The sequence below is a fragment of the Rana temporaria genome, chromosome 2, assembly GCF_905171775.1.
Source record: "Rana temporaria chromosome 2, aRanTem1.1, whole genome shotgun sequence".
Taxonomy (NCBI): Eukaryota; Metazoa; Chordata; class Amphibia; order Anura; family Ranidae; genus Rana; species Rana temporaria.
Window position 1 is genome coordinate 97043790 of NC_053490.1, and position 23852 is coordinate 97067641.

A 23852-nucleotide genomic window follows, 5' to 3' on the forward strand; every position below is an offset into this window, starting at 1 on the left:
CAGTTGATGGTTCACCCTTATCCTCAGGACCTGTTACCCATAAAACCGTTCCTTTGGTAATCCAGTTTGAGGCGGATCATCGTGAGACCATCAGCTTTCAGTTGATCACATCACCCAAATTTCCCATCATTTTGGGCATTCCGTGGTTCTCCACTCACAATCCCTCTATCAACTGGGGAGCACGGACCATAGATTTCACATCCTCCCACTGCAAGGAACACTGTAGGGAATCTTATCAAACAAGTTCTCCGCTGGTCAAGGAATTGCAAGTTGGTGTGGTAACTACCCAGTCATATGACGACTTGCCTCCACAATACCATGCATTCCGGGATGTCTGTGATAAGAAAAATGCAGATCAATTACCTCCTCATCGCCCATACGATTGCCCCATTGAGCTGCTTCCAGGGGCCGAAATACCTTTTGGCCGCCTTTTTAATCTCTCAGAACCTGAATTAAAAGTGCTCAGGGAGTGGCTTGATGAAAATTTAGAAAAGGGTTTTATTAGACACTCAACATCTCCTGCAGGAGCAGCTCTATTCTTTGTTGAAAAGAAAGACTCCACCTTGCGTCCATGCATTGATTACAGGCACATGAATAAGGTCACAATTAAAAACCGTTATCCACTCCCCTTGATCTCGGAAATGTTGGAAAGACTTCGTTCTGCCAAAGTGTTTACAAAACTTGACCTACGGGGGGCATATAACCTGGTCCGTATTCGTTCAGGAGATGAATGGAAAACCGCCTTTAGAACCAGATATGGGCATTTTGAGTCCTTGGTCATGCCTTTTGGTCTCTGCAATGCCCCTGCGACCTTTCAGCACTTCATAAATGATGTTTTTCGAGATCTGTTGGACCAATTTGTCATTGCTTATCTGGATGACATCCTTATCTTTTCTGATAACCTGGAAGAGCACCGCAAGCATGTTTGCATTGTCTTTGAAAGATTAAGGCAGAATCGACTTTACATCAAATTGGAGAAATGTGAGTTTGAACAAACCCAGATCCAGTTCTTAGGGTATATTATTTCTCCAGATGGTGTGGGCATGGATCCTGAGAAGATTAAAGCAGTGGTAGATTGGCCTGCCCCCGGAAACATTAAGGAAATCCAACGATTTGTCGGGTTTGCCAACTTTTACCGAAAATTTATAAGGAACTTCTCTAAGGTGATAGCTCCAATTACCCAGCTAACAAAGAAAGGGGTGCCCTTTGTGTGGTCATCTGAGGCACAGGCTGCTTTTGGAAAGTTAAAAACTCTTTTTACTTCTGCACCAGTATTGGTACATCCCAATCCTGAATTACCTTTTATAGTGGAAGTGGATGCTTCAAACTCTGCCGTGGGAGCTATCCTCTCCCAACGACATGGTGAAAAGATGCAGCTACATCCTTGTGCTTACTTTTCTCGTGTAATGTCTTCAGCCGAAAGAAATTATGACATTGGGAATAAGGAGTTGCTAGCAATTAAAGAAGCATTTTCTGAATGGAGGCATTTGCTGGAAGGCGCTAAGCATCCTGTAACCGTTCTCACTGATCATAAGAATCTGGAATTCATTCGTTCTGCCAAGAGATTGTCTTCTAGACAAGCACGTTGGTCATTATTCTTTTCCAGGTTCAATTTTATTATCTCATATCGACCTGGGTCAAGGAATGGTAAGGCTGATGCCTTATCACGAATGTTGTCTGGGCCTCTCCAGGAAGACAACTCTGAATACACAGTCCTGCCTCAAAAGAACTTTCTAGGTGTCACAAGTTCTAAAGCATTCTTGAGTCTTCTCAAGGAAGGGTATGAGAATGACCCACTCCTCAAAGATCCTCCTATGAACATCATCCTTGATTACAAGAATGGCTTCTGGACTCAAGCACATCGCCTCTATGTACCTGAAGTTGCTCGGGTTGAAGTCCTCAAGTTGGTTCATGACTCCAAACTTGCTGGACATTTTGGAGTTTCTAAGACGGAGGAACTTTTATCCCGTTCCTTTTGGTGGCCTGGGTACAAAAGAGATGTCAAAAGTTATGTAGCCTCGTGCCTGGTCTGTGCTCGCAATAAGACACCCCGAGCTTCTCCTTTGGGGTTGCTCCAGCCACTCCCTGTCCCATCAAGACCATGGGGATCAATTTCTATGGACTTTGTGGTTGATTTACCCCCCTCTAAAGAAATGACCACTATCTTGGTTGTTATTGACCGCTTCACTAAGATGGCTCACTTCATACCAGTGAAGGGGGTACCCTCTGCAGAACAAACTGCAGAGTTGATGGTTCGAGAAGTCTTTAGACTACATGGAATTCCAGAAGATGTAGTTTCTGACCGAGGAGTACAGTTCACTTCAAAATTTTGGAAAAGCTTTTGCTCAGCTTTAGGAGTAACAATTAATCTCTCTTCTGCTTTTCATCCTCAGTCTAATGGTCAGACCGAGAGGACCAATCAAACGTTAGAGCAGTACCTCCGATGTTTTGTTAGTTATCTTCAGGATGACTGGGTGGACTATCTTCCTACAGCGGAGTTTGCTTATAACAATTCTAAACATAGCTCCACCTCTCAGACCCCTTTTTTCCTAAATACCGGGCTTCATCCAGCTTTTATCCCTGATCTCCCTATCTCAACTCCAATTCCTGCTGTTACCAACAGATTAACTGCTTTACAGGAGATCCAGGGAAAATTGATCGAGACTTTGAGGGAAGCTCAGGAAAGTTACAAGAAGGCTGCAGATAGACATCGCAGAGCACTTCCTACCTTTCATGTGGGTGATCAAGTTTGGTTATCTACTAAAAATCTGAAGGTTCATGTTCCATCTGCAAAGTTGGGACAAAAGTTTGTGGGACCTTTCCAGATCTTGGCCCAGATCAACCCAGTTGCCTTTCGCCTAAAACTTCCAGCAAGTATGAAGATTCACCCTGTGTTTCACATTTCGCTACTTAAACCTTTTCACGAAAATACTTTTTCTGGAAGAACACTTCCACCCCCTCCACCTGTTGAGGTACAGGGTGAGGAAGAATACGTGGTGGAGAAAATTCTTGATTCCAGGATCTATAGGAACAAATTGCAATATCTGGTTCAATGGGAAGGATACGGGACAGAAGAAAATTCTTGGGAGCCTGAGCAGAACGTTCATGCTCCTAGATTAACAAGAGAATTCCACCAGAGGTTCCCTCACAAACCAGGCCCTAAGACGTCCAGTGGACGTCCTGGGAGGAGGGGAGTACTGTCAGGACCTGGATTTGAACCTGGGACCTCAGCTATGTCTGGCAGTGAACCTTCTCACTGAGCTATCTGGGATGCTGGACAGCTCCCTGTCTGATCTGCTGGACAAACCCATCTGATCCATTGAACATTCCTGCCTTGTGTCTTGATTGTCTTGAACCTTGAACCCCTTGCTCCTCCCACGAACTTCCTGATATAAGCCATGTCTCAGCACAATATTCTGGCAAGGAGGAAGTGCAATCTCCAGCCTATATCTCGCTCCTGTCTTCCCTGCTGCCGTCCATATTTGCTACTGCTCGTTACCGACCACTTGGCTTGTTATCGACTACGCTTCTGCCTGATCCCAACCTACAAATACTTATTACCGACCCCTTGGCTTGTTATCGACTACGCTTCTGTTTGATCCTCACCTGCTTATCTGCTATTGTACCCCGGCTTTCTCACCTCCTGGTGGGGCTATCCTGAGGACCGCGACCTGGCGCTAACACGCAGCAAAATCCATCTTCACCTTCAGAAGCTCTGGTGAATACCGGTTAGCGCTTAGATTCCGCACCTCAGGTGACCCCGTGTCATCAGCCAGGGTGACCTGTTCTGCTGCTATAGCTACTGGCCTCTGAGCCTGACTCCAGATCGTGACAGTATGGCTTTACAACCACTTTAAGTGACGAATTTAGTTGGTCAACTACAGGTAATGCTTTTTCCCCCCCATTAGTTTTGAATGTTGCGTGTAAGGGTTAATAGTACCATACTTGGGTGTTAATTGCGTTCCCCATTGAAGTTTCCTCTCACTTTAATGAGGGCAGCAGATAAATGCTCAAATTATCCAAGTTCAATAGAAGTGTAAAAAGTTAGTTGGTAAAGCCTAACCCCAAAATCTTATACTTGCCTCTTAACCACTCCCCATCACTCCTCCTGTGGCCACCATGGCAAAATATCCAGTGCTTCCAGATATTGGGGGTGCATGAGGCCTTCTCCCCATGATGCAGTGCTCTCGCTTAGCAGCCAGTTGCTTGGTCTAACCACTGGCAAATGATTGAGAGGGTTATATCAATGCTCCGACGCTGGATATTTTGGTGGCTGCTGTGATGAAAAAGGTACGGCAAGGAAGCTTTAGACAGGCGAGTATATGGTGGGGGGTGGTTTTGCACACACCGTCACTTTGCCCTGAATGGCTACATTGTCTCTCCAACCTTTCTCCCATTCTTACAGGGAAAAATAAATGTTTATAGTTACGCTGTAAGTGCCATTTGCATTCTTTAAAACTTATGCAAAAGTGGAATTGAACTTTAAGAGCTGCGTTATGTGTTTTTAGTGGTGTCTGAACCTCATAAAGACTGTGATTGATTGTGTTGTGGTGATTTGCCAGACATTAGGAAGCACATTTAGTAAATCATCATTAATTATATGCGCTGTTTACCTGACTGGACACATTTATTCCCTTCTAGAGCACAGATAGAAAATGAAAAGAAGAAAAGAGAAATAGCAGAGAAAGAAAAAGAGAGGATAGAACGTGAAAAGGATGAGCTAATTGAACGCCTTCGACAAATCGAAGAACAGACGCTAAAAGCACAAAAAGGTATTTTAATAAGTATACTGTTCCTGAATTCTACCAGCAATATGTACAACATGTCACTTGGAGGAGGGGGTGTGTTTTAATTGTTCAATACAGGACACAGGCTAAGTATTCACAGACCCATGGCAAGCTTTTGAGGACATGCCCCTTTGTGTGCCTCCCCTATGACCCTACCTGCTCTGTAAGTCCTCAGTTTATTTGCCAGTGTCTTAAGGTGATGGGCCTCTTCTTCTTGCGTCTGGAGAAATCAGTCTTGGATTAACTACTTTATTTTATCTTCCTATCCTTTAATCAACTTCTTCACCGTCTTCAAATAGAATAGAAGCAGTGCATCCAGATTGGTGTGACCTCTGTAAAACCTTGGGAGCCATACCCTGACCACATGCTGTGGGGATAGCCTGTGATGTTGCTTCAGGAACTGGATCCTGCATGGGCACTCACCTTGGCACTTTGTGCAACATGTTTAGCCACATGTGGCTTTAGAGGTCCATGGCCTACCTACCATGAGGAGCAAAACCTTACCCTATTATAGGGACAGGTAAGACAGGGTCACCCTGTATATTTGACTGTTATTGTAAAACTGAGACTCTGGATTTTAATTTACCATGTAAACTTTTCAAATTTCAAACTGCGCTAAAACTCAACATCTTGGAGCTTGTGAAGTGGCCAGGTGTTCTATCACACCACAGGTCGCACACTTTGAGCTCTTATAAGGTACTTGAGCACCTCCTCCCATCCTTTTGCCATGAGAACCTTGCTACTTGGCAGTCTGTACCTGGATTGCAGTGTGTATCCTTCCCGGACAGGCTTATTCTATATTCCACACCCTACTTTGTGAGTACCCCACAAGGGAATACCCTCACCCTTCGCTATGGCAGAAGCTAAGCAAAAGGGAGCCATGGCAAAAACTCAGATGAACATTGACTCTGCTGAAGGACCTGCACAACAGTCAACCTCCATAACAATGCTTGCGTTGCATCAGAGCAGGGCCCAATTTTATTAATCGTCGGCATCTGTTTTTAGCTCTGTCAGGTATGCAACAATTTGTCCACCATACTAAAATAGATTTTTCTGCAATTATATCTCAATTTATTTAGCAACTAACGCCTTTGATTCAGCCATTACTGTCCAGGGCTCCAAAATGCAATACTTCCTCTCCAGCTCCACCATTTTCACTTCAGTCTGATCCAGATATGAACGGCCTAGAAAAGGAACACTTAACAGGGAATGAAGAGGAATCGTATGAGGCTACAGAGAATTTCTTATCCTAAGGCTCCTATAAACCTGCTTGCCAATGTGAATATGCTCACTTCTGTGTGCAAAAGCCTTGTTGTCACTCTTGACTCTCCCCTGTCTCTCCATGCCCCTTTGGGTACAAAGAAACCTACTAAATCTAAAAAGACCGTCCCTGTTAATAATTGGATATGAAATGTATGAAAATTTGGTTACTCCAGAATAGATTTTCACTCCTCCAAAAATCATTGCCAAACAGTAAAAAAAATTCACAAAGGGGTCTGTTTCTGTAGAACAGTGGTTCTCAACCTCCATCCTCAAGTACCCCCAACGGGCTTTGTTTTGGGAACTTCCCTTAGATAAAATGGCTCTTATCTATACCATGTTATTGATATTGATTTAAAGCAGCTGTGCAAAGTAAAGGAAAACCTGAAAACGTGGCCCGTTGGTGGTACTTGAGGACTAAGTTTGAGAACCACTGCTGTAGAAAGTTCTGCCATTTCAGTCTTAAGCAAGCGTGTCTCTGTACCAATTGAAGATGTTCCTTTATTCAAAGTTTCTGGGGATAGTTTGAGATGCTCTTAAAGTGATTGTAAAGGAACAATTTATATTTAAAAAAAAGTCAAATTTGCCTGCTCTGTGCAGTGGTTTTGCACAGAGCAGCCCTGATCCTTCTGTTCTTGGGTCCCTTGTTGGCGCTATGGGCCTCTCCCCCTTTCCAAGTGCCCCCATAACAAGCTGCTTGTTGTGGGGCTCTCATGTAGGCTCGCTCCTGAGCTGGACCTCTGCGTTCATAAGATCGAGAGTGCTGCTCAGCCACCCATCCCCCCCCTCATTCCTGCCTCACTGGCTGTGATTGGCAGCATTATAAGCCAATGCCTCCTGTTACTGTATCTTTGCCAAATGGGAGTGAGAGACCCAGGAGAGCCTCAGTTCTTGTACGCTTTGCGGATCAAGTTCAGGCTTAGAGTTGGTATTGGAGTGGGCTGCACACTGAAGGTTTTTTACCTTCATGCATAGAATTCATGATGGTAAAAAACCTTCAGCTTTTACAACCATTTTAAAGTCTCTGTGTACACTTGCAGGCTCTGCAACCAGCTATTGCTGCCACATCTGTCTGGCAAATTGCAACTAACTTGACTAGAGCAATGAGCAACCAAGACGATCCCTTATTCCAGGTCTCTGCTTTAACCGTTTTCTGGCCGCCACACACCGATGTACGTCGGCAGAATGGCACGGCTGCGCATATTGGCTTACAGGTACGTCCCCTTTAATATGCACGTGGGTCATAAGCCGCCGGCCAGTGCACTCGCGACCCGGTCAGGTACTTCGTGACCACGGGACCCGATCGCCGCCGGTGTGTCGCGCGATCGGGGTCAAAGAGCTGAAGAACAAGGAGAGGTAAGTGTAAACCTCTCCCCGTGCTTCCTAGTAGGACTGTCCCTGTCATAGGAAGCAACGATCAGTGACGTCACACGCCAAGCCACACCCCCACACAGTAAGAATTGCTCCCTTAGGTCACACTTAACCCCTTTAGCGCCCCTACAGGTTAACTCCTTTACTGCCAGTGTAATTTTCACAGTAATCTGTGCATTTATATAGCACTGATCGCTGTAAAAATGAAAATTTTCCCAAAATGGTGTCCGATGTGTCCGCCATAATGTCGCAGTCACGATAAAAATCGATGATCGCCGACATTAACTAGTAAAAAAAAAAAATATTAATTGCCATAAAACTATCCCCTATTTTGTAGACGCTATAACTTTTGTTTTTTTTATATATATTTTTTGGGGATATTTATTATAGCAAAAAGTAAAAAATATTGACTTCCTTCAGAAGGACTTGTTTTCATTTCAGTCTCTGAAAACGTCCACAGCACAATTTTTAGATGCTTTCTGTTGGGTGATCATCTTCCAAAAATCTGCTCTCCAACCTTCTCTTCACTTTGGAACACTTAGATCTGACCCAACAAAATGTATTCCTTTCAGAAAATAATCTGCTTTCTCTCAGAGCTCACACTCAGGACTTGAGGTAAAAGAGACATCCCTCTGTGAGATTATTCCAGAGATTTCAAGGTCTCATGGTAGCCTCCTTTGCTCAGTTTAATTTGAGACCTCTCCAACACAACATCTTGTTTGCATGGATCAAGCATGCTACTTCTCTTGACCTACATATACACTTGTTAAGCCAAGCACAGAATGCTATAGCTTGGCACATCTCCAACTCAGCCTTAACAATAGAGAGGTCCTTCCTTATTACCTGAAAGTAATGACAGATGCCTGTCTTTCATGCTGGGGTGGAGTGTTCCAGTCCCTCACAGTTCAGGGAACATGGTCATCGGTGGAAGGCAAGCTCTCCCCATCAACACCCTGGAGCTTAGAACAATATGGATGACTGTAACAAATACAACACCATGTCTGTGTCCTACATTACCACCAAGGGAACACCAGGAGTTGTGCAGCCTTGAAGGAAGAAAGCTAGATCAGTGGTTCTCAACCTTTGTCCTCAAGTACCCCCAACAGGCCATGTTTTGGGAACTTCCCTTAGATGAAATGGCTGTTATCAATACCATGTAATTGATATTGATTTAAAGCAACTGTGCAAAGTAAAGGAAAACCTGAAAACATGGCTTGTTGGTGGTACTTGAGGACTGAGGTTGAGAACCACTGAGCTTGATCATCTCCTGGCCAGACACTGTCCAGCGATTTCTGATGGCCATATTCATCCCAGAAGTAGACAACTGGAAGGCAGATTACCTCAGCCTTCACTGCCTAGACCAGGGGGAACTGATCCTTTGCGCTTATGTTTTCAACCTGATATGTCAGAGATGGGGGACTCTGAAAGTGGATATCTAGGTTTCCAGATTCGGCAACAAGCTACCCCTGTTTGTAGACAGGACAAAGGATCCACTTGCATTGGCATTCTATGCCTTTAATAATCCCCTGCTCTTAGTTCATGCTATGCTTTCCCTCTAATGTGAATTCTACCTCATCTGCTCCACAATATAGCAATAGAAAACAGTTAATAGTCATTGCGCCAAACTAGCACTGATGAACACAGAATACACAGGCATACTTAAACTACTAGGAGACAACCCCTGCCCTCTTACCAACAGGCCAGAGCTGCTGTTTTAGGTTCTCAGGCTTTTCTCTAATTGGCTATAATGGAATCACTGTTGAAGCCCAGGTTCTAAAAGACAGAGGGGTCTCGGAGTCTGTCATTCATATTTTGCTGAAAGCTCAAAGCCTCTTCCAGGAAGATCTGCCATCAAACCTGGGAATCCTTTGTTGCCTGGTGCCTTCGTTCTGGCCTTTCCATTGGTATAGCCCATTCTTTTTCAAAAACATCTGGCCTTGCTATCCTTTTTAAAAACTTAATTCAAGGTGTGTCTCGGGTCAGGCCTCTCTTACAGCACACTGCTTGCTTGGAATTTAATCTGGTTCTCTCTGTATTGCTGAAACCACCCTTTAAACCCATCGGGGAAAATCTTTTCTGCAAAATTGCCTAATTCCTTGCTATCGTGTCTGTCAGACGTATCTGGGTTTGTGTCCTTATTGTAAGGAGCCATTCCCTAATTCTTTACAAGAACAAGGTACCTACTTTTTCACAAGACCTACTTTTCTACCTAGTGATTCTGATTGGTCACTTGCTGCCACATGGCCAATTTGACCAATCAGAATCACTCTGATCGATCCTGGAAGCCCTAAAGAAACACAGGCAAGAAGAGCGGGGCCTTCAGACCCCCAAACTGCTGCACAGGCAATGACAGGTGACATTTAACCCATGGAGGTTAAAGGGGTTGTAAAGAAATTTTTTTTTTTCATAATAAGCATCCTTTACCTGCAGACATTCCTCTTTTTTCACTTCCTCATTGTTCATTTTTGCTCAGAAGTTGCTCTATTTCTTCTCTTTTCTGTTCACTTCCTGCTGGACTGATTTTACTGACCACCGTGAAGGGAGGCTTTACTGCGGTGGTCAGTGACGTGCTCGCCCCCTCCTGGGAACTACATCTGTGCGGCAGGACGCTCTCTACATGTTGGAGACTTCAAGGAGGTGTGAATTACTGGGCGTGCCGCAATTCATACTGGGAAATGTAGTTCTTGCATGAACGAGCGCTGCAAACCAGGAAGTGAATTTGAGAACAGAAACTAGAACGCCGGAGGTGATCTAGATGAAGGAATTTAATGGGTATTTACTTGTTTTTTAACAAAATCATTACACTATTCTGTCTGTCTACCTTGCAGACATTAATTTTAAGCAACTCCTTAAGTGCCATGGAGGTTTTTTCTGTGAAAAAAGTTAACTTAATGTTAAAGCTGGTGAAAATCCGATAAGCAGAACTGTTTATCTATTGTTCTGCTCTCCAGTTACTACTTTCATTTGATGGATACTGTTTTGGAACTCACTGATATGCCAACCTTGCTTGTGTATCTGCATAAGGTTATGCTATGTATCCTTTTAAATCTTTAATAAAAAATGAAGAGAAAAATTGCATGCCAAAACTATCACTATGTTGTAAGAGTTAGGCTGCTTAGACAATATGCATATCTTCCTATAAAGTTGGAGCTGAGTAGTTAAACTACAACCGTCTTTCGCACACCAGTGAACCTGTTGCTTCTAGGATTGAGCTGTAGCTAGTATCCATGTGTGCAGGCCAAGGCACTGATTAAGTGCCTCTCCCTGAAAAAAAACGTAAAACACAGATAAATCCTCATGAGGCATAGGCTTCAACCAAAATATGCATGTGTGCATATCATATATTTCTTGTACATTACAGGATAGTTCATTCTCAGACTTATGCTCCACCTCCGTGATTACAAATTGGCAAATGGAGGGCTTAAGCTGGGAGATGTCAAGCTTTGCCAACTACCAACATTGCCAAGGTATTTTGCATGCATCATTGGTGATGAACAGCTCTTGATGCAGATTTCTACTAGAATGGACTTTCTCTGCTGAGTCTCAAAGCTCTCTAGCAGTGGCAGTTTTACTGATAGATTTCCTATAGATGCTTATATCTCAATGGAGCAGTTCCCTGAATCCAGTGGAAGAACGTAGATGGCCTGTAAGCTGCATTCGCATGGCATCCAACACGTGTGGCGCTTACTTTGGCAGGTGGTGTTATCTGTAAGTTACTTGAGGTGTGCTTTACAGATCCAGGGCTCTGTTCTGCTTCACCAGTGCCCAATTGCTGAAGACCCTATTAGGTATGCCTATCCTGCAGCTAGTGAAGATTGAGTTTTTTTTTTTTTGCTCTGCTCCTTGTATGTGTTGGTGACTCATGATGTGGAAAGGCATATCCCTCAAAGCTATTGGGCATGCTGGAGAAATTTAGGGGCGTGCAGGCAGTGGTTTGTTCTTGCCCTGCCACACCTATAGGAACACATGGCCAGGCTCGGCACCACTACAGGGAGCTCTGAGGATCCATTGGTACAGGGCACATGGTTTCCTTTACTGTTCTGTGTGCTTGTTTGGCTGCCTGCCTTCTGAGGAGGCTCATTCCTGTGGCAATACTGTGCATGTAGGGGATCAGGACAGCGTGGACTAGGCTACTTTATTTCAGGAGACAGTCTTCCCTCAACAAATTACTTTATGGGGCAGTAAGCCGAATCTGGCTCTCGGGCAACATTCTTTTTCTCAAACTTTTTCAGGAGATCCTTCCTCAATGACCTTTTATGTTCAGAGAGGAATTCTCAGCTACCTTTGCCATGGTGTGGGAGCAACTGGCAAATATCTGTTCGGATTTGCAGAGAGATAACTGTAAGAGGTCTAGGTCTCCATCCTCACAGGAGCTACATTTTCATAAAATTGCATATGTATGGACTGCCTAAGAATTACCTTTCTGTTTGTCCTGTGATGTGCGATTTAAGAAAACTTCCTTTTTACTTTAGAAATAACTTTTCTTGGTCTCTCCCCCTGGTGTCACTCTGCTATTGCTTGCTGGGAGGGAATATGCTGGGCATTGTCGAGCTTTGCTATTTGCAATCTTTTTGAGGTGAAGCATAATTCGGTAGTCTAAAGCCTAGTACACACGGTTAGATTATCGGATCGGCCCCCTTTTTTTTGTTTCTTTGTTTTGGATGCTAGTCTCCCTATCAAAGTTCTCGTACAACAGAATAAAATCTCGAAAGTAATGTATTTTCAGATGAAAACTGTACTGATTGAAAGAAAATCATACGATCTGGTATAGTACGAGAATTTTTTTTTGTGTTTGTACCTTCGGAATATTTTGGATGAAAGCTGTGTATAACAATCAGATTATCATCTGATAAAAAAAATAGCGGCGCTATACCGTCGGAATTGCAGCGGGATTCGACCACTAGCGGTGCAGTATTAACCCCCGTTAGCGGGGGGGAAAAGGGTTAATACCGCCCGCAATGCGCCTCTGCAGAGGCGCATTGTGGGCGGTATTACCGCGGTTTCCCATTGTTTTAAATGAAAAGGAGCGGTATACACCCTGCTCCTCTCACCGCTCTAAAGATTCTGCTTGCAGGAGATTTTTTTCTCTCCTGCCCTCGGGCTTTCACATTGAGAAGGCTGGGCAGGAGTTTTTCAGGCGGTGTTTAGGCGCTATTTTTAGCGCTATACCGCCTGAAAAACGCCTCAGTGTGAAAGGGGCCTTAAAATGTTTGCACGGTCCCCTTCCACATTCAGCGTCTTTGGCCACCTTGAGTTGCACAGTCAATTTACCCTGGCACCAAGGCATGCATAGATTGTACGTTGATCTGTACAGGCATGGCTCATTGTACATTCATTAGAAATATTGCTGGCAGAGTCTCTGCGATCAAAGATAATCTGACAGCAATATTGTTTAATCTTGGCATTAGTTGCACTTTGAAGTCTGCTTTAACCACTTAAGATCTCCTCACTGTATATATGCGTCATTTTTTTAAAGATGGATATCTCGGTAATGGCAGCAGCTGCTGCCACAAACGAGATGTCCATATTTTCGGATTCGCCGCGAGATCACCGTTATCGGCGGCGGGAGAGGGCGCCCTCCGCCGCTTACCAGAGCCGTCGGGAGAGGCGATCGGGTCCTGTCCCCTGCTCGGCTAGGATACGAGTGAGGGCAAGATGGCCCTCACCGGTCTCCATAGCATAGCGGAAGCGACTTCAAAACGTCACTTCCGCCCATGCTTCTTAAAGGGACATTTTCTTGTTGTAATTTTTTCAAATGATTTTTTTTTTTTTTTTGCATTTTAGTCTAAATGTGGGATCTGAGGTCTTTTTGACCCCAGATCTCATATTTAAGAGGACCTGTCGTGCTTTTTTCTATTACAAGGGATGTTTACATTCCTTGTAATAGGAATAAAAGTGACCCATTTTATTTATTTTTTTGTGTAAGAATTAATAAAATATAAAAATAAATAAGAAAACAAAATACATTTTTTTTTAAAGTGCCCCGTCGAGCTCGCGCGCAGAAGCAAACGCATACGTGAGTAGTCTCCCCATATGAAAACTGTGTTCAAACCACATAAGTGAGGTATCACCGCGATCGTTAGTCTCCTCTGTAACTTAAAAGATGCAACCTATAGAATTTTTTGAACGTCGCCTATGGAAATTTTTTAAGGGTAAAAGTTTGACGCCATTCCACGAGCGGGCACAATTTTGAAGCGTAACATGTTGGGTATCATTTTACTCGGCGTAACATTATCTTTCACAGTAGAAAAAAAAAGTTGGGCTAACTTTACTGTTGTCTTATTTTTTAATTAAAAAAAGTGAATTTATTCCAAAAAATGTGCGCTTGTAAGACTGCTGCACAAATACGGTGTGATAAAAAGTATTGCTATGACCGCCATTTTATTCTCTTGTAAACGCCAAATCTGAAAAACAGGCAAGGTCCTTAAGTGGTCAAAGTACCAAATAGGTGGCTTGGAAAGAATGCAAGCGTAGGGAAGGAAAAGTTGCAGTTTGCATATAACTTTTGCTGCCTGTCTAGGTCTCCATATTTTGATTGATTGTTTTCATTGGTTAAGCATTTTTTTTCATAATTTTCTCACTTTGATTTCCTCAAATACTTAATTTATAAGAGCATTTAAAGTCGGTGGAAGCCCTACTGTGTTCATATTAGGCCGCATTCACACCTGAGAGTATTTTTTTTTTTAGCTTTTCCCGGAATTTTTTTGCTGTTTTATGCGCAACTTGCGCGTGTTTTTGAGCTTTGACATTGTCTTATTAGCCAATAGAGAAAACAATCATCTGTAGCAACATTTGTTGCTAGGTATTAATGCTTTTTTTAGCTTTTCCCTTCGCTTTTTATTTTTTTTATTATTCTTTTTTGTTTTTTTGTTGAGGCAAGTAGTTAGGGTTAGGAGTTGGGATTAGGGGTTAAGGTTTCATGTACCTTGGTTAGAGGCTGAGTTGACGAGAGGGCTTCCCTTGCGGCTCTGGTCCAAACACCCCTGAATGTGGTGACAGAGGTACAAGGCTAAAAGAAGCACGGGGTGCCAGTAGCTTGATGGCAGGTGACTGCCACAGTCAGAGACCTAGTCAAGGTAAGTCGGGGTCATACACGGTAAGACAACAGAGTGGTCAGGAGGTGCCTACGTGTCGGTGCACACTGGATATTAGCCTGAGCTAGTCTGTGTGCTCGTACTCTTGCATGAGCATTAGCAGAACTAGCTTCCTGACATAGGGTTAGGGTGTTTACTACTACTACTACTACTACTACTACTTCTTCTCACAAATACATTCATAAATAAATAAAAAAATCTTAAATCGGTAATTAACCCCTATTCCTTGAAAAAAAAAAAAAAAAACACCCTAATGCAAAATGTTTACAATTTTAATTTGAGAAGAAAATCGCACACAAACACGTGGCAAAAAACACCTGATTTGAGCTACAAAAAAAGCTCCAGAACTTTTTTGAGCTTCAGGTGACTTGGATTAGAGATGTGAACCTTCTCCATAGAGAATCATTATTTTATTTTTTTCTCCTCCCAGCCCTTCTAATTTTTCTGCATATGGGTGACTTTAATTGATCCAACATTATTACTTCATAGAACAAATAGTCACTGATTAGTCTAACAAGCATGGTACATATTGGGTGTATCAACCCTTGACTGACTACATGCTTTTTGTAGTTCACCAAGTAGTAAGGCAAGGTTTAACGATATGTAAAGGTTCGTGTTTTAAAAAAAAAAACTGTCATACTTGCCTCTCTGCAGTTGGTTTTGCACAGAGTGGCCCTGATCCTCCTCTTCTGGGGTCCCTCAGCGGCGTTCCTGGCTCATCCTCTTCCTGAGTGCCCCATTTGAGAACCGCTCTTCCTTCGGGGCACTCGTTGGGGCATGCTCCTGTGTCCTGCTGCTGTGCCCATTGACACAGACAGCAGGACTCCTACCCCCGGCGTCATTGGATTTGATTGACAGCTGCGGGAGCCAATGGCTGCGCTTCTTTCAATCTATCCAATTGGGACCTGAGACACCACCTGGAGCTGGTGTGCTTGTCTCCGTCGCTGGAAAGACCAGGTTCATGTAAGTAAAAGGGAGGGGGGCCTGCTGCATGATTGGAGGTGAAAAACCTTGAGGGTTTACAACCCCTTTAAGCAAGTCAGCCCCAGGAAATAGTTTGGAAATTGTAGCTTTCTTATTTTCATCCTGAGCGAAGGTTTCTGTAGTGGGCTTATGATTCAGAATTTGTCATTTGGGGACTTCTCGGGCAAGTTCTCCATGTAAATACTGTGCTCTAATGTAAGAAGCAATACTGTCTGCAGACTTTTACCAAAGTTCTTTCGATATATTTTCATTTGATAGAACTACTTCATAAAATTATTTGCTATTCAGGAGAAAACGAATAAGTATTTCATCCAGGTTTCACACATACTAAACTACGACTTGGGTCTGCAAGCTGGATTAGACTGCAGAGCTCTGAAATAGCCCTGAAAGCAGAGCTCATTGTATATGCAGCCTTACAGCTGCTAATACCATGTGTCTTCTAAATGGCAGACTGATATTGAAAGCTTTAACTCCGTTTCGGCCTTCATTTAATTTATCCGGGTCATGCTCTTTCATACTGTTAGTGTGTTTTATTTTGTTTAAAAAAAAGAATTCACTTACATGCTAATTTGTAGCTGAGATGTAAACATTTGATTGCATACATGCATGGCTTATTGTCTGCTACGCAGCAGTCGCATGTAAGGACCTCTCCTTTTAGTTTGGTAGTTGATAAGCTTGTGGACTAAGAACACCATGATCTTTAGAATGTATCTGTTATACAGGAATATCGATATCCGTATGTGTGGAATAACTTTTGCATGACTGCCTATGTTTTTATAAACATGTAGGGTGAATGGGGAGAATTTTTCTTTTCCCATTTACAGCCAAAACATGTTTTTTTAAGTACAGCAGGACTTGTCAAGATGAGAAATTGTGAGAAATCTCCATTGTCGCAGACAAAAACATACTTTATAGAGCAAGAAAGGGTTGGAATTTCTTACAAGGCCTTTCCTTTCTTCTCCCAGGGATGACCACATACCCCATTCCCTGTACATGGGTCCCAGGAAATAAGGGAAAATCTTCCCTCTTATACACATGGAAACTCGCAGAACACCCAGTTCTTCTGAAATCACTCATGTGTTTTTTTTTTTTACAGAGCTAGAAGAACAAACCAGAAAAGCTTTAGAGTTGGAACAGGAAAGAAAGCGAGCAATAGAAGAATCTGAGCGCCTAGAAAAAGAGCGACGGTCTGCAGAAGAAGCCAAGGCGGCACTGGCCAAGCAAGCTGCAGACCAGATGAAAAACCAGGAACAGCTGGTGAGGCAGTGCACAGAGAAGGCTGTTCTTTAGAGCAGTTTGTAGATGAGTTATGGATTTATATTATTAAGACGATGAAATCACTGGGGTTTGCTGATTTGCTTTTGATGGGGAAATCTGATTTTCATGATTGTCAAAGTCTACACAGGTTAAAAGAACACTCTAGGCAAAGCCCAAATTTCAATTTTAAGTATACAACTTTTTGTATGCAAGGTTCAGTAGAATATGAAATGCAATGCACAGTTTGGAGCAGGCAAACAAATCTGATACAATCCTTGGCCCGGTTTTGTTCCAAATGATCTCTGTACATTTTTTTATTTTTTTATTTTTTTGCACCAGGTGCCTGTAATGGAAGTTTTTGGTATGGGCATTTTATAAGACAAAATTGTGGGGAAAAAAAATAAAAAAAATCTAACCCCCCATGGTCCCTCACTCCCCAATAACCATGACTCTTAATCATTTGGGATGACTCTAACTCATAACCAAAAACTAAAAGCTAGCCTAGCCCTTTTTATTTAATCCTGAAAACACTTAGGCCTCATGCACACAGGGTGTTTGGTTTTTTTCCTCTGAACACCAGAACTCACAGGAGAAAAGCTGCTTGAAAAATGCGGCTAAAGCTGCGTAGTGCACACGTTTAGACATGTGACGCTATTGCATGTTAATGGATTCCATTGGCCAGAATAGGTAATTCTTAAAGTAACCACTGCCAGAAAATTATTGGCACTTTTTTTAATTCCCCTGAATATTTCTAGCACATCAACTGTTATTTTCCTGTAATTGTAGAATATTTAAAGAGATAAAACATGGGGAAATGTGCATGAATTGCAGTACGAAATATATATTTTGCCTCATATGCTTTATTATTTGGAGCACGACATGCAAAACTTTAGCCGGTGCACCATAAATGCGGAGTGTTGTAAATACCTGAAAAGCACCCTATTTTAGATACAGTGGAATCTGTCCAAACAGATCCGCCTGCTCAGGGGGGGTATCTCTCTGCTGATCCCCGCAGAGCAAGTGAATGATGGGTCCGTGTCCACTATGCTATGCAGAGCGGACACAGCCTGCTGTTCTTTTGGGCAGTCAGATGGAAACAGACTGCCTGTCCGATGATCCGCCGGACGAATGGCGAACGGATCCCCATCAGCCTGTTTTGACCTGATTAGGTGCCGGTGGTTGACAGCGGACACATGTCCACTGGCATCCGCCATCCCATAGAGATCAATTAGTAGTCCGATCGGGTCCACCTGAAAAACAGACAGATGGACCTGATCGGTTGGCTGGTGTGAAAGGGGCCTATATTGTGTATTCTTTTTTTAATTTCTCTAGCTTTATAAGGCTACAGAGTTTTTAAACCAAGGTTTTCATGGTTAGTATAGCACCGTTCCGGTGTTTTTTTTATTTTTTTTATCTTGCTCTTTTCATCTGCAGTCCTTTTTTTTTTTTTTTTTTTTTTTTTTCTGTCAAATGTTGGCATGTGTGTGTTTTTTGTGTTTTGTTTTTTATTCCGCCCACCATTTTTTTTTTTAGATTTTTGTTTTAATTAATACATTTTCGACCCACAGGCAGCTGCAACTAGTGATAGCTTGGTAATCTCGGTTAGATTTTTCCAGTGTAGTGTTCTGTGTGTTTTTTTTTGTTTTTTGTTTTTTTCCTTAGTGAAGGATTTTGGTTGATTACCATAGTGACATTTTTGAGGCATATACTTTTATGTTCATTATAGGCTGCTGAACTTGCAGAATTTACTGCCAAGATCGCTTTACTTGAAGAAGCAAAGAAGAAGAAAGAAGAGGAAGCTTCAGAGTGGCAACAAAAAGTAACGTTTACCTTTTTATCAATTGTATGCATTTGATATTGTTAATTCTTTCCTGAGGCCAATAAACGGCTCTTGGTATAGAATCACATTGAGCCCTTTTTCAAACGTCGTTTCCGGTGTGCCAGTTGTATGCAAAATGTATGTATTCCAGCACTTGGTGAGGGTTCCACGGGTCAACAGCAATCTGTAAGGCCTTGTACACACGACCGAACATGTCCAATGAAACATGTCCGACGGACCGTTTCCAGCGGACAAGGCTGAATTGTCCGTTGGTCTGATGTGTTTACACACCATCAGACCAAAATCCCAGCGGACAGAGAACGCGGTGACGTAGAAGACACCGACGTTCTCAAACACGGAAGTGCAATGCTTCCACGCATGCGTCTAATCAATTTGACGCATGCGCGGGATTTCGGGACGCTGGTTACACGTCCTAACCAGCGGACATGTCCGATTAGGTGTACTAACCATCGGACATGTCCGACGGACATGTTTCCAGCGGACAAGTTTCTTAGCATGCTAAGAAACTTTTGTCCGCTGGAAACCTTTTCCGCTAGGCCGGAAACCTGTCCGCTAGGCCGTACACACGGTCGGACATGTCCGCGGAAACTGGTCCGCGGACCAGTTTCAGCGGACATGTTCGGTCGTGTGTACAAGGCCTAACTGGTGGCATTGTGTTGTGCGTCAAGGAATATTTGAGAATAGAAATATGGGAGCATAAATTCTGGACCTACCCTTAAAGCGGTAGTAAACCACAGCCCTTTTTTTTTTCTTTTTGTTTATACCTGCACGGCAAAGTTATAATGTGCTAGTGAACATTACTAGCATGTGAAACATACCTTTTAAACAAAGTCCTCCAGCGACATGTTGTCCCTGCTGAATGGGTCTTCCATCTTCACCCTGTCGTCTTTCCGGTTTAGCAGGCTCCAGTCCTTTTGGTTCGATTAGCTGCACATGCGCACGGGAGCCACTCTGTGCTGCCAGCCGCCCGTATAAACAGGGCACTTTTGTGACCGAGTCGGCTTGGAACTGCACATGCGCCGTTCCGTAGCTTACCGAGCTGATCCTGTATTCAGCCAGGGGGCAGATTTCAAAAAGGCTATGTGGCTCACTACTGGGGAAATCTCTCCAGTTGGACATTGGTGACAAAAATTGATGGACTAAATAATCTTCCCTTATTATATCGAAAATAACAAAAATATGTTTTTTTCCCCCCTGAACTACTTGCCGACCTGCCATTCTATGGCGGCAGGTCGGCTCTCCTGGGCGAGAGCCCGTACAATAACGTCCGCTCTCTTAGCCCGTCCGTGACTCTCATGCGGGTGCCCGGCGGGCGCGATTGCTCGTTACAGAGCGGGGACCGGGAGCTGTGTGTGTAAACACACAGCTCTCGGTCCTGTCAGGGGGGGAAATGCTGATCTTCTGTTCATACAATGTATGAACAGAAGATCAGTGTTTCCCCTAGTGAGGCCACCCCCCCCCCACAGTAAGAACACACCCAGGGACATACTTAACCCCTTCCCCGCCCCTAGTGTTAACCCCTTCCCTGCCAGTGGCATTTTTTTATAGTAATCCAATGCATTTTTATAGCACTGATCGCTATAAAAATGCCAATGGTCCCAAAAATGTGTCAGAAGTGTCCGCCGTAATGTCGCAGTACCGAAAAAAAATCGCTGATCGCCGCCATTACTAGTAAATGTTGCCTGGCCACGTCACCTGCCACAAGTTGTGGATTGTCCACTTGCCACCTCACCTGCCACAAGTTGCGGATTGTCCACTTGCCATGTCACCTGGCCACGTCACCTGCCACATCACCTGTTCACGTCACCTGCCACAAGTTGTCAATTGTCCACTTGCCATGTCACCTGCCACAAGTTGTGGATTGTCCACTGGCCACGTCACCTGGCCACATCACCTGCCACAAGTTGTAGATTGTCCACTTGCCACATGACCTGGCCATGTCACCTGCCACGTCACCTGGCCATGTCACCTGCCACATCACCTGGCCACGTCACCTGCCACAAGTTGTGGATTGTCCACAATGCAATGCAAGCAATTCGTTTTTTTAAGTTTTTTAATGGTTTTTCATAATTTGCCATCATTTTTGAGATTTCTAATGTAAAAAAATAGGTCACCTTTAAAAACGCCTATAAACGAAATCGCTGCAAAATGCCGGTACCGCGTTTAGCGCCGTTTTGTCGCGTTTTGTGTCTGAAACGCGAAAACGTTTGCGTCTGAACCCATTTGTTTGCTTCTGAAAAAACGAGCATAAACGCAACTGCCGAAAAACGTGACTGTGTGCATGGGACACATAGGATAACATTGACTGTGTTCAGGGGCAGTTGAAAAAGCTGTCCAAATGCCTCCTGAACACGCGTTTACCAGCGTCTCGTGTGCATGGGGCCTAAAGGGAGTGCGGGCGGCGCTGGTAAAAACATGTCTTAAAGGGGTTGTAAAGGTTTGTTTTTTATTTCCTAAATGAGTTCCTTTAAGCTAGTGCGTTGTTAGTTCACTTACCTTTTCCTTCAGTTTCCTTTCTAAATGTTTTTTTTTTCTTTGTCATCATCCGAGCCGTGCTGACTGTGGGGTTAGCGTGCTCGCCCCCTCCATTGGGACTACATCCCTGCGAGCACACTGACTAACCCCCAGCCAAAACGGCTCGAATGATGGGGGCAAGCTTACTGAGGAGGAACAGGAAGTGAGAAATTCAGACAAAGAAAAAAAACATTTAGAAGGGAAATCAAAGGAAAAGGTAAGTGAAAAGAGAGGAAAAGAGATTTCATCTCCAAATACGGGAAGGTTTCTTCACAGTAAGAGCTGTGAAAATGTGGAACAGACTCCCTCCAGAGGTGGTTCTGGCCAGCTCAGTAGATTGCTTTAAGAAAGGCCTGGATACTTTCCTAAATGTACATAATATAACTAAGTACTAAGTACTAAGATTTGTAGGTAAAGTTCATCCGGGGAAAATCCGATTGCCTCTCGGGGGATCAGGAAGGAATTTTTTCCCCTGCTGTAGCAAATTGGATCATGCTCTGCAAATGGGCACCATGCTCTGAAAGGGCACCAAAACTACATTCAGAAAGTCTATGGGTAAGCGCAGCAAACCCTTCAGGAAAGCTGCAGGTACACTGCACTTCACCCGTGATGTGGGTAAATCCCAGCACATCCAGTGTGAAAGAAGCCCTATACTATTATGCCCAATGTATTTTGTCACACTGACCTTAAGGTCTCTTATTTCCTGCTGCTGCCACCACTCTGGAGACCATTGGCCGGGATAAGAGGTGGAGTGCAGTTGGTATCGCTACACATGGGACAGGAGCCAAAACTACAGAGGATACATCGGCTTATGTGGCTCTTGCTCTCTACTACATACATGCAGCTCTAGCTTTACAAGTAGTCCCTCTGCATTGCAGTCTGGGGTGGCAGGTCAGCAAGCCCAGACTGCGATCTACCAGTCCCTTGGCCGCAATCTTTGGGTTGCTGATCCCCATTTTAGAGGTTACATTATGCGCCCTTCCTGTACCTGTGACACACCGGGATAAGAAAAATGTGAGATGGGGGACAGGAATATGCAGCAGCAAAAACAATTACTGTATAAGATTATCCCCTTCTACAAAAACTAGCTGCTACGTCCCTGTTGGAGATTTACCATTATTTTATGTCCCTGTGATGACCCCCCGTCTGACCGTCTGTGAGACAGGAAAATAATTCCTTTAGTAGGGACATAAATAATGCAAAAAAAACTGACAGGGTTTCTAACACCAAAAGTTGTCTGCAGTTAGTTTTGCTGCAAAGGGCTAAATGTAACCAGAGCTGATCACACATGGTCATGCTCAAAAGTCCAATTACAAAAACACATCATTTCCATTCTCCATCCACACTACTATGGCACACAGTGGTGTTGCAACGATTAACTGTCTGTCATGTTTATTCGATTGACAGCTTTATTTTCAATCAGTGACTTTCTCCTGCAGTCTATTTCAGCTGAACAAAAGATCATTTTCTTCCCAGTATGTTCCAGCATTATATAACCATGTTAAAAAAGCTTATTAGAAGGATGTGGGGGAGTTTTAGGATCAGTTAAAGTGGTTGTTAACCCTTTTAATATGTTCACATAATCAGTTTTGTCTCCTAATCCTCCTTTACTGTATTTCATGGTGGCTCCGGGCGCTCATGTAACCGGCCATGTCTCCTCTCTGCCCATCTGGCAGAAGCAGCAGGAGGGGCTGAGATTCCACTGCTGATGTCAACGGGACGCAAGGAGAGAGGAGACACAGCCGGTCACGTGACTGCCAGGAGCCAATGTGAGATACGGTAAAGGAGGTATTTTTTTTTTTTATAAAACAGAGACGGGGGGCACTGCATTAGTAGACAGAATGGTTCATATACAGATATATAGGTTATTCCTGCTGCAGCAGGAGGAGGATGGGGGGGGGGACTTTCGCTAGGTGACATGCAGAGAGAGGGGGGGAGGACAGAGGAGATTGGCAGGATCAGCCAGGTTTTTTTTTTTTTTTTTTTAGGTGTTACAGGGGTCCAAATTACACAGCACAAGTACTGAGCTGTATAAAATGCTTTAAAGGAGAGGATCCTTTCCCTCTCCTAGAAAGTCTGTTTTTTACCATTGCAAATGGACAGATTATATTTCCCATTGAAAACTCTTTTATAAACGCGATTTACCTCGTTTACACGCTGTTGCAAGCATCTGGCGTTTCAAATTCCCCAGAACTTCTGTCCTGAATGCAAATTTTAGCTTTCAAAAATAAATGCTTCTAACCGCAACTGCTTCTAAACTGCTATAAACAACTGAGTGTATCCATAAGATAACATTGAGGACAGTTCAGGGGCTGCTGAGAAAAATGCCCAAATGCTCCTAAACGTCCATTTCCCAGCTTCAGTGTACATGAGGCCTTATTGCTCTCTTTTGGTCTGTTAAATATACCATTAAAATGTGTTTTCTTATATATGTTCAAGAAGAACAAAAGCTACCTGTTGGTCCTGCTGGAAATCTTGTCAGCTTCTTGTGCTCTGTTTCTATTAACTGTAAGGCTTCATGTACACAGGATGTTGTTCAACCTCTCCTGAACGATTTAACTTGACAGCTAGAAACTTGCGTCTAAAAACAGTCGTTTAGCCACGTTTCTAGAAGCGTTTAAAATATATATATATATGTACCGTATTTATCGGGGTATTGCGGGCTCCGGCGTATAGCGCGCACCCCTAATGTAGACCTGAAATTCCTGTAAAAAAACAACATTTTATTACTTACAGTTTTGGTGT

General features: G+C 43.5%; 1 protein-coding gene across 1 annotated transcript in view; it reads left to right on the forward strand.

The window, feature by feature from the left end:
- The window catches only part of RDX (radixin), a 193133-nt gene that overhangs the window by 158565 nt on the left and 10716 nt on the right, over positions 1-23852 (forward strand). Inside the window, exons 10-12 of the mRNA XM_040340564.1 lie at positions 4642-4772; positions 16593-16753; positions 18480-18572. Coding sequence (XP_040196498.1) covers positions 4642-4772; positions 16593-16753; positions 18480-18572 — 385 coding nt within the window. The remainder of the gene's footprint in view (positions 1-4641; positions 4773-16592; positions 16754-18479; positions 18573-23852) is intronic.